This window comes from Rhyacophila brunnea, unplaced genomic scaffold (genome assembly GCF_057557595.1).
Source record: "Rhyacophila brunnea isolate RB1 unplaced genomic scaffold, BYU_Rbru_1.0 scaffold_6, whole genome shotgun sequence".
Taxonomy (NCBI): domain Eukaryota; kingdom Metazoa; phylum Arthropoda; class Insecta; order Trichoptera; family Rhyacophilidae; genus Rhyacophila; species Rhyacophila brunnea.
This window is the reverse complement of record NW_028233276.1, coordinates 3,203,461-3,215,610: the sequence shown is the minus strand read 5'-3', so window position 1 is coordinate 3,215,610 and position 12,150 is coordinate 3,203,461. Positions and strand designations below refer to the sequence as shown.

General features: G+C 35.9%; 1 protein-coding gene across 2 annotated transcripts in view; it reads right to left on the bottom strand.

Moving 5' to 3' along the window:
- LOC147065100 (putative multidrug resistance-associated protein lethal(2)03659) overlaps positions 1-12,150 on the bottom strand; it is an 83,034-nt gene that overhangs the window by 27,974 nt on the left and 42,910 nt on the right. For both annotated transcript variants that reach the window (XM_085956480.1, XM_085956481.1), the window contains exons 4-11: positions 9,475-9,682; positions 8,681-8,912; positions 8,116-8,272; positions 6,331-6,901; positions 5,953-6,247; positions 4,705-4,940; positions 2,899-3,021; positions 1,727-1,989 (exon numbers count right to left, since the gene is read on the bottom strand). In XM_085956480.1, coding sequence (XP_085812606.1) covers positions 1,727-1,989; positions 2,899-3,021; positions 4,705-4,940; positions 5,953-6,247; positions 6,331-6,901; positions 8,116-8,272; positions 8,681-8,912; positions 9,475-9,682 — 2,085 coding nt within the window. The remainder of the gene's footprint in view (positions 1-1,726; positions 1,990-2,898; positions 3,022-4,704; positions 4,941-5,952; positions 6,248-6,330; positions 6,902-8,115; positions 8,273-8,680; positions 8,913-9,474; positions 9,683-12,150) is intronic.

Below are 12,150 nucleotides of genomic sequence, written 5' to 3'. Positions count from 1 at the left end.
GATTGATTGGCGATATGAAATACGGTATCGCAATGGAAAATTAGTCGAATAATCCTTTCCCATAGTATCATATTATATTATGACTGTAATAATAAATAAAATTCACAAGCTACTTGTATTTAAACCGCTGACTCGTTCAATATAATTATGTACGGGAATATAATGTTTATGTATTACTTTTGACTGTATAAATAACGAATAATGATTTATCAAAATGTCACTCGAATCTAAGTACCTGACTCGTCACTATCTCAGTAGATTATATGTACTGTCATTGCATTTATACTACAGTACCGAGCGTTACGCTGCAAATAAAACTCGCTCCAGCATACATCTTCGACTTCTTCATCATCATCCTCAACACCATAACCCACACATCGAACACCACAGTGGTGACACCAACATTATCAAAAACTACTTATGATAAATTAACCAAAGACCATAGGTATAAATTATTAAAGAGTTTAGACTATAAAAATATGGGAGACCTCGTAACGCAACACTTTATCTCATTGGACAGTCATGGAAAAATCAATATTCTGTAAATTGGCGCATTTAATGATGGCACCTATAAATCTTTGGAGGCCTGTTTTGACGTTTCATTATTATGTGGGTATGAAATATGCATTTTTTTGTGATTATTCATCTAAATATTTAAATAATGATGGTTTAGTATATTTGGATATCTATCTATTTACTATCTATGCCTACGATGGCCGAGGCGCTTAAGCGTTGGCCTATAACGTTGTGCGTCCCAGGTTGGAATCCTGGGTCTGGCAAATACACATATTCGTTTTCAATTTGTCTTTAAGTCAGAGTATGGATCAAATAGATTGGGCAAGTGGCTAACATCCATTTCTTGTAAAAACGAAAATCTGTTATAACAAACCTCCACCCTGTGGAGGCCCATATATCATCAGTGTTTTGTAAAAAGAGCGAATCAACCATTTTGGCGGAATCGAGATTTTAATGAAAAAACAATATGTACCTCACTAGCTTTGTTGTGTTAAAACGGCGAATTTCTATCTCCACAGGAAAGTACTTAAAAATGATAATCGTAAGGGCGAATATCCACTTAGTATTACGAATAAAAAGCGAATATAACTTATTAGGCCTTTTAAAATATTATATTATAATGCCTATTTTAAGGACAGTATTCTTTTTATGCTTTCCTATCCACAGGTAATTAATTAATAAATGTAAAAAGTTAAAAATCCTCCTGTAAAATAGCAATGTTTGGTCCATTGGTATTGAGTGAATCTAATATTGTGTTAAAATGTTTGTGATTATTGCTAGGTACCTGCTGTGGACAGTAATGGTTCAAATAGATTATCATCACGTTATGTGCTGTCACAGTAAGCTACCACTACAGGAAACAAATGTGTGGTAAATTATTATCTATTATCAGCTATGGTCTGCAGGTTGGGTTCTGTTCAAAATATTATTTATGAATGCAATATCGCAAGTAATTTTAATTTAACGTACGTACACGTAGAGACTGTTAAAATTAATTGAAATTAGGATGAATTATTAATAATAATTCAAAATCCTATTACATTAAAGTTGGCACTCTCCATCATTGAATTTATAGAGATAGTGATCATTTAAAATATTCTGCGGAATGACGAAACCATAGACTAAATTTGTTACCGTACCAGCATGTGACAGTACGTGACGTGATAAAATGTAATTTCAGCATAGCAGTGAGACGTTAGCTTACACTCACCACTGACTAATCCACAGGTCACTCATTGAGAAGGCCATCTGTCCCATGCAGAAGAAGAGGGCGAGGAAGGCCAGTTTGACGGGTCCGCCGGCTCCCAGGGCGTACGCTTTGTACACCTTGAAGCCCACGGAGCCAGCCTGCTGGGCTTCCGGAGGTGGCTGAGCGGTGCTGTTCACGTTTACTATTCCCGAGGCCAGCGAGCAGCGAGATCCCATCGATGTTAAGGAGCTCACGGAAGGACGGTTCCTGATCCACTCGTGGTCCTGAAGAGATGAAAATCAGATTAAACATTGTTAAGATTTAACACATTCGCGAACGTCATGTTAGCTAATATTTATGTTAGTGATATGACACATTAAAATTTTTGATTTAAATTTATAGAAATTAGTTAAGTCTTAAGATATGTCACTATCTAATGGAAATATGTTCGCACCGTGACGGAAGTAGCAAGGAACATATTGTTTTAATCCAAAATACGACTTCTATAAACGTCGTATCGTATTCCGTTCCACAGTACAGGATGTTAATGAACATCCTGACATATCACATCTCACAAAATACGACGTTTATAGACGTCATGTCCGCGAATGTTTTTTAACATAGAGCATAATTATTTAGATCTCAAAGAATGATAGTGGCGAACCTGCCGGTATAAAAACCAACTACAGAGCAGACTCATTTTGAGGTTAACCGATTTTCACGACCTGTCAAATAGTATCATACAATGACAACATTGCGTCTCGATTACTCTTGAAGAATGAGATTGGCGAGACAGTCAGCACTATTACGTCTAAACAGTTATTTTCGCGATAGTTTAAAACATACTATTGGTGCAAATAAATCCATGCATGTGTACAGGCACTATTATGACCAAGCGTAGAAATGTACTTCAGTCATAAGTTAATGAAAACATATATTCAGGAGTGCTCATAGTATGTAATGAAAAATATATAACTTAAATAGGTATATATATTCATTGTCAAAAGTACACCAAACTCTCTCTTAGGGATATTTTCATATGTATCTGAAAATTGCTTGTAAAACTATCTATATAATACAATCTACTAATATATAAACTATAATATGTTCCGCTATCATATTTATATAGAATGCCTTGTCCTTATAGTTTTATACTAACACATTACATACATTGTTATTTAGGATTAACTTACAACAACATCGACTTCTGCATTCTTGGCGTGTCGTTCCTTATCAGCCTCTGTCTCCATGGGAAGCAGTTGTGCAAATTTGGATGGAGACGACTTCAGTTCATTGTAAGTTCCTTGCCAGGCAATCTGAATCGATAATACAGACAATTTTATTATTTTGCAATGCATACAATATGCTATGAATAGTTTGATAGCCCGATATTGGCCAAATGATAATGGTGTAGGACAAAACCTGTTCCTAGCAATCAATATTGTATAATACATAATATTACATTTATTGAAAAAATATAAGGTACATTGAAGTCAGCATATTAATTATTTTCAAAGAAATCTGGGTTAATATACCAGTATTTTTATGATAAGTTTTAAGGTGTTTGCGGTGTCAAAAAAACATAAGTTTTAAAGTGATTTACCATACTCAAATTTTAAAATTAAATACTAACTATTAAAAATTATCAATCTGGCAAAAAGCAGTAAAAATTGGCGATATTGAATAAAAAACATTATGGAATACATGTATGCCTAGTTTATTGAATCACTTTAACACTGGTTCTGAAATTTAAAAAAAAAACTTTGATGTTTCTTTTATATTTATACGGAGGCTATGATTGTGATATGCTATCATATCCTCCTCTAAGAGAGGATTTGTTATTCAGGCCCTTCCTGATACCAGGACACATTTCAGTTCCTTAGTGTTTTCACAGGGATCTGCACGTCACAGCTCGATGGTGTCAATTGTGTTGTGGCAATTACAATGCCTTCATGACAGTAGCGAAAGGTTGAGGTAGGCTGTTAAGATCCGCCATAAATTTCCGTTCCTACCATGTCCGGTCCTAATAGGATCATATGGGCCTTCACAGAGTGGAGGTTTGTATTAACAGATTTTGTTTTTACGAGAAATGGATGTCAGCCACTTGCTCAATCTATTAGGTCCATACTCCGGCTCATACACAAATTGAAAAGCTATATGTGTACTTGCCAGGATTCGAACCTGGGACCTACGACGCAATAGGCCAACGCTTAAGCCGCGCGACCATTGTGGGTGTTCCGCCATAAATAGTGCACATTAAACTTTTTATTTGATTTTAATGAACTGAGACTATAATTTACAGATGGTGTTGGTTGTTAGTTCTTAAAAATCAATTAAACCCTGCCTAAACCAAACCATAATAGTTTTGGTATATTTTTGGCGTTACGACAAAATTGTGTACACTTTTTCATTAATAGGTACTTATTTGTTTTCATTGGATTAAGATTACATATTACACATATTAACATACACATATAAACCAAACTATAATAGATAAAAAAATATTATTATATCTACAAAACTTAATTGCATAATTTTAGATATTTTATAGATAGACGAGTATTTTTTGACTATTATCTATTATGGCTTAGTTTTCGCAGGGTTTAATTGAATTATGAAAACTAACCAACACCATCTTATATTGTAGTCTTATTTTAATTAAAACAAAAATGTATGACTGACAAAGTTTAGTCTGTACTATTTATGGTGGTTCTAAACAACCTTCCTCCACCATTTGCCACTGCTTCATGAACATCACATTTTCTGCAGAACTGCAAACCGTTTCTCCCAATGAAAACATGAAATCTTTTACCCATAATGTGATCTGACCTTAGTCTCAATATTAATTAGCTATAACATAATATTTCTACTCAGAGGCGACATGACAAATCCAGGGAACTGGACATGGGGAAAGTATAATAGATTTACACCATTTCTCCTTATTTATGTACTGTGAACTACACGTTACTTGTAAAATATTTATGAAAAAATAAACTCACTCCTCCTTTCAGCATGATAATAACGCGATCCGATGCATCGAGCAACTGCAAATGATGTGTCACCAAAAGCACGCATGCATTGCGTAAGACTCCTCTGGTACAAGCGGCGTGTAGGGCTCGTGCGACGCGAGCATCCACAGCAGCCAGGGGCTCGTCTAGTAGGTAGATTGAGGCACGTCGGTAAGCGCAGCGGGCTAGAGATACTCGGGCGCGCTGACCACCGGATAGCGACACGCCTGGAAGATAAATGAACTTAAGACATCATTTCGGTGAAATAGAAGGAAATAAGTAGGTACATCATTTCCTCATTTTACAAAAACTATCTAATGCAGTGGCTTTGAATGTTTTATGATTCACAGCTCTCTTTGTGTAAAAAAAATGTTTTATGGTGCTTTTAACCGGTTCTATGTTTTCAGCGAGTTATCTCGCTCTATGAGACTGTGATCGACAGACCGGATATGCAAATTTCGCGAGTTATCTCGTCTGACACTAAACTCAAATAACTAGCCACTGTCGTTTAATTTGCATAATCTAAAAAATTAAACACAAGTGACATCTGTTTGAATAATTATGAAATACTAAGCCATAAATTATCGTTAATACAGTGATTGTTAAGAGCTTCGCTCTACATTCTATGTGTGTCGTAAAAAATCTGCGACCTGTCAGGTACTGCCATAGTAATATCGTGAGGCATAGAAAAGGTTAAAAGAATTTACCCCACACAGTTTCTCAAATCTTTGGATAAAGCAGAAACCCTTATGAGCAACCCTCATGTTTGGGAGAGGTATCATAATCAATTTTTATTCCTTGTGTCAATTACGCATTATATAACACTTTATAATAGCAATATGAAGTAACATATCCACTAACGGTACTGAAAAAAACTAAATTCTTTTCCCAATATAAATAATCATGTAATACATTTCATGGTACATAGATATATTATTTTTCTTTTACTAAAACACTTTCTAATAAAACATAAATATGAAACAATGCAATCTCTCAAAGGAAAAAATGTTAAAGTCTTTGGAGAGATTTGAATCTCAAGCCTTTCGAGCTAGAGATCGAGAGTATAATAATTATTATTATCCACTCTGCCAAATATTTCCCGTGAACAATATGGCACCATGAAGCGATATTATGCATAATGTCTACAATAAGGGAAAAACAGTATTAGATAAGGTTGTATCTCTGTGTTCATCAGTGATGCATTAGCATAATTGAAAAAAATTAACAAGAATTACAAACCTCTTTCTCCTACAATAGTCATATCTCCATGAGGCAAATCCTTCAAATCTTTCTCCAGCTGACATGCCTTAATGATCCTCCTGTACCGTCTCCCATCCATCTCTTGCCCCATAATAATATTCTGCCTGATTGATGCTTCAAAAAGCCACGGCATCTGTGAGCAGTAGGATACTTCTCCGCCAATATCTATGGTAGAACCGGGCTCGTTTGGAATTTCTCCGAGTATTGAGTGGAGTAAAGAAGTCTTTCCCGAACCAACTGCTCCAGCTACTACTAGGAGTTCACCAGGAACTAACTGTAAAATGATAATTTAGATTACAACTATTTTTGAGGATAACCAATAATTTCATATAAGAACCTTCTTGAAATCAAATTTACCTTGAATGATATGTTATCCAAAGCGATAATCTTTTTCTCTTCCCCGCTTTCATTCATATTCCTCCAGTAAGAAGTGACATTCTTCAGAAGCAGTCCTTCATTATCATCAGCTGAGATCTTCACCATTTCGAGCCCCAGTTCCTTATCAATATCGTCAAAGTCTTCTCCTTTCTCTACGACTGCTTCTCTGATACCAACACCTTTCGAGGCTGATAGCCTAATGTTCAGATCAAAGTTTGACATTTGGAAACTCTTTTGTTTGCCGTTTGGACTGTTCATTATATGCCTGACGCCTCCAACTTCGGGTAGTACCAGAAACTCTTGGATTCTTTGAACCGACACGTAGGCATCGAGAATAAACATGACAGCCATCGGGAAGAATTCTACGACTGTCAATTTGATCAGGTCGTATAGTGAGAAGAGAACAAATATCTTGGCCGCGGTCACCTGATTACCAAACATAATGTACGCAATGATGCTGATGAATATTGATATTCTCGTGTTTAGTTTGACGCAGAATAAGGTTACTACATGAATCCATGCAATTTTTCGTAGTTTGTTCATCTCTTTTCTGAAAAACATAAAGATAGATATTGTATTAATTAATTGAAGGGGAACGAACAATCATTTTCAACCTCGAATCCAAAGAGACATTTGGCATCCAACGCAGTCTGGTAATTTTTAAAATTGCGTTTGTCAAAGTCTGAGAAGAAAATGTAGTTCAGACCGGAGAACTGTTCCAATATTTAAATGCATCCTTGTAACAAAGACTGCATCATTTAAATCTCAAATAAGTATGATTTTATTGGGGTGAAGAGAGGAGCTTTAAACCTATGGAAATGAATGCTAGAAATTTGACATTCACAAATAAGCATTTCACTCGAGCAAATATTCATTCGAGAGTCCACGGGTTCCTTGTGCTTGCGCAATCAATGTCAAACCGGTCTTTTTGAATCCACTATTTCATTTAATTGATGCTCGGACACTGTTCAATATCGTACGAATTGTATGTAATCTCAGCAAGAAATGAACAATGAACAGTGTTGTACAAACAATTATTTTTGTAAAATGTGTACATGCAGAATGTGTTATTGCACTTAAGTGACTCATGCTGACTGATATTCCCTGATCAAGTCAGCAAATGATGATATTCACTCTGATCAATTAAACCATATTTTTTTTATTTTTTTTCCCGACCATGTCCGATCCTAATAGGATCATATAGGCCTCCACAGAGTAGAGGTTTGTATTAACAGATTTTGTTTTTTACGAGAAATGGATCTCAGCCACCTATTAGGTCCATACCCTGACTCACACACAAATTGAAAAACAATATGTGTACTTGCCAGACCCAGGATTCGAACCTGGGACCCACGGCGTTATAGTCCAACGCTTAAGCCGCGCGACCACCGTGGGCGTTCATAATATATATATATCATAATATGTACATAATATATATTAAAATTAACAGACGCATAAAAAACTTTGGTTATATTAATTCCTTATGGATAGGAAGTTAGTACTAATTCCTAATGGATATTTTAAATTATTGGTGAGAGACGATTTTACAACACAATATTGTTGTTGGACATAATTATTATACAAATTCTAATAAACATCACATAAATGAAACTGGTTTTGTGTGTATTATAAATTATATTGACAATGTAAAATTAAAACTAAACACTGAGAAGTGTTTGTTATTTCTAATAACATATCGCTCGATTAAGAATTAATAATATAAAATACTATTATTAGACCAAATACATTAGGTGGCGTACTTACAGTCTAGCATGACCAATGATCTTGGCGAAGCAGTACTCCCAAGTGTACATCTTGATGACCTGAATACCCTGAATGATCTCATTCATCAGCATTATCCGGTGATCCGTCTTGGACGCGGCCTGTCTTCGGAGACCAGCTTCGAATCGGCCAAGAAACGCTGTGAAATTAAGAAGTTTGAATTAATTAGACAGCACTTTGGCAATTCCAGAAAGCTTTTAATGTAATTAAATATTGGTAGTCATAAAAAAATTTATATTCTATGCCTTGGCAGAATTGAAAGATGGCAGCACAAACAAACAAGATAGCGGCCAGTTTTAACACATTGAATGGTGAAATAGACATTGATCGAAGGTGAAATAGACATTATTAATATGCATTTGAATCGGACAATATCTTCTCAAAAATAATGGTATACTTAGCGAAACTTTCTCAATTTCAGGAAAAACTTGAGATGCAATATCTGTTCACTAAACCCATCAATATATTCACTACCTTACCTACCTATTCAATACTTTTGCGTTTGAAACAGTTACCTTGTTAGTTTAGGTTTACCAGTTAGTTTTACCTTGCAGTGGAATGAAACATAGAAGAAAGGCGACCCCGATTAGTGAAGCAGGTCCGATGTTTCTGTACATGATGTAGATGACGATGCTTCCCTCCAGTGGTGCCCTAAACATCTCCATGCAGAAGAGGATGCACATGTCGAACCGGTTGGAATCGTTGGTCAGAAGATTGATGACTCTACCGGTGAGGCCTGACCCGTCCGATGTCGGGGCACGGAGATCCAACTTGAGGACCTGTAGCAATTGAGATGCATGTTTTAGTTTTACTATTAGTACTGAATCAATCAAGAATAGAACATGCGATATAATATTACTAAATAAAACCTATTAAGACAAAATGTTGCAATTTCTTAAAAAAAAATTTAATTCCAATAAAATGTGTCACCGAATATGTTTAGGTAACTGAATTCGGTCAGCTTGAAGAAGAGGCAGGCCAGATTGATTTCTTTAGCCATCAATAGCATGTGGCTAAACCAGGTCTGATGTTGCATTTTCACCTTAGGTGTGATAAGAAGCTGTATGGTCCACTTTTTTATTGTCTCGTTTCTGACAATCCTACTGCCACATATCCTGTATATGTTGCATACATCTGTTCTTGAAGCTCAACATACAATTGCCCAGAGTCCTCACTACCACATTAGAATGTAAATTTTGAATAGACAGCATTTGGTTTTGAGGACAATCAGATATCCCAGACATTCTGCATTGAGTTAAATGTATTTAAAGCCATTCCCATTCAAATGGCGAGCTTTTAATAAAACCAATACTTATTATGAAGGAAGAAGATCCAACAAACCTTCCGGTATATCATAGAACAGCATGCGAGCCTCACTTTCATGGCTGAATGGAACAGGAAAGTGAGGAAAGGTGCCAGCACAGTGACATTGATGCCCAAACTGAGGACCACTCCTGACGCAGCCATGTATGCACTCTCTTTTGTCACATCCGTCTGGCCAGGAGAGAAGTAGGATATCAGAACGCCCAGACATAATGGTTGGGCTAGTCTGAAATAAGGCAAATAAGAAACATCTGTATTGACTAACAATGTAAACTTAACCAATAAAAAATATGGGTAGATATTGTATTGACCCAGATAAATTATTGAAAGGACAAAAAGGTGTAACCCAGTGATCGGTAACCTATCGCATGCAATCAATGACATTATTAATGGACAACGCACTCAATACAGTAGCTAGCAAGTAAATTCGCGCATAGCGACATTCGCACATGTATAGATAGATGTCACGCAATTTCCATTATACAATATCACGTATCGGGAATTTATAGCAATATGACCTTTATTGTAATGGCGTTAGAACAGTGTTTCTAGTGTCAATGTTTATTTGGGCGAACACGTTCAAACCGAATCATTCGGCAGATCCGACAAAGAGCATCGGGCATTTATAGCAATATCACCTTTATTGTAATGGCGTTAGAACAGATTATGCCATTCGGCAGACCCGACAAAAAAGTGAGTGTCATTTTTTTTCCAGATGCTTCGTCCATATTAATGTCATTGCATGCAATATATATATATATATATAAAGTATATAACAGTGTTGAAGGGCGGAGGTAAGCTGAAGAGCCGACATAAATAATGCATACTAAACTTTGTCAGTAATACGTATTTGTTTTCATTGAACTAACACTGCAATTTGGAGGTAGTGTTGATTAGTTTTTAAAATTCAATTAAACCCTGCCTAGACCAAACCATAATAGTTTAGGTATGTTACGGGCGATCCGACAAAAATAGTGCACGTTTTTTCAGTCATTCTTATTTGTTTTAATTGAATTAAGAATACATCATATTATTACAGATGGTGTTGGTTAGGTTTTTTAAATTCATTAAGCCCTGCCTAAACCAAACCATAATAGATAAAAAATATTTTTCTATCTATAAAATATCCAAAATTATGTATGTTTTAATGGCATAATTTTAGATATTTTATAGAATATTTTTTGACTATTATATTATTAGGCTTGGTTTACGCAGGGTTTTAATGAATTTTAAAAAGGTTGTGTTTGTAGCATCTCCGCATTATGCCTATCTAACATGCACCTTTCTATTGGTGCCTATAGCGTAGAACAGGGTTGGCAAACCTTTTTACGTACGCGTGTCAAAATATCCCAAATATTATTTTTCGACTGTCTGACGTGCCGAGCAGTTTTTCATGAGGAAAAAATATTTTTTAAGTATTCTATTTAAAAAATATGATGTTCTAGAAACGACTCATAGAAGATACGAGGGTGGGTCAATAAGTCCTTAGAAAAGCCGACAGGTGGCGCGACTAGTACTGTAAGCGGTTTGTTTTCATGCAGCGGCACTACCGATTCAGTATGCTGCGAAGTTTCAACCAGATTGGTCGGGTTGTTGTGTGTTTCTCGTACATTTAAAAAAAAAAAAATTGCTTGTTTACAAAAATGGAGAAAATTGAGTTTAGAGCTGTTATTAAACATTTTAATATAAAAGGGTTAACAGCAAAGGAAATAAAAAATGAGTTGGATTTAGTTCACGGCACATCTGCTCCTTCACTTGCAACTATTTATAACTGGTTAAATGAATTTAAACGTGGTCGTACATCAACAAAGGATGAACCACGCTCAGGACGTCCTGTAGAGGTGACTACACCAGAAATGATCAATAAAATCCACGATATGGTGTTAAGTGACCGAAGATCAAAGTTGAGTGAGATAATTGAGGTTACAGGGATCTCAAAAGGTAGCGTCATTTCTATTTTACATGACAAATTGGGCATGAAAAAAATTTCTGCAAGATGGGTGCCGCGTTTGCTCACAGTCGACAATAAACGCAATAGGGTGGTGGCCTCTAAAGCCCTGTTGTCGCTCATGCAACGCAATCCGGATGAATTTTTTCGTCGCTTTGTGACTGTAGATGAAACATGGATACACCACTATACTCCCGAGACGAAAGAACAGTCAAAGCAGTGGATTGCGAAAGGCGAACCATGTCCAAAGAAGGCGAAAACCGTAAAATCAGCTGGTAAGGTTATGGCTACTGTATTTTGGGATGCACGTGGAATTATTTTCGTTGACTATTTGGAAAAAGGAAAAACAATAACAGGGGATTATTATGCATCTTTATTGGACCAGCTAAAAAACAAAATTGAAGAAAAACGGCCTCATTTAAACAGGAAAAAAATCCTCTTTCATCAGGACAATGCTCGTGTTCACACATGTTTACGATCAATGGCTAAAATTGAAGAATTGAAGTTCGAATTGGTCGACCACCCACCGTATTCGCCAGATTTAGCCCCCAGTGACTTTTTCCTTTTCCCAAACTTAAAAAAATGGCTAAGTGGACAATGTTTTTTTTCAAATGAAGAAGTCATCGATCGGACAAATGCTTATTTTGAGGACCTTCCGAAAACTTATTTTTCTGACGGTTTAAAAAAAATTGAGAAACGTCTAACCAAGTGTATTGAGCTCCAAGGAGATTATGTTGAGAAATAAA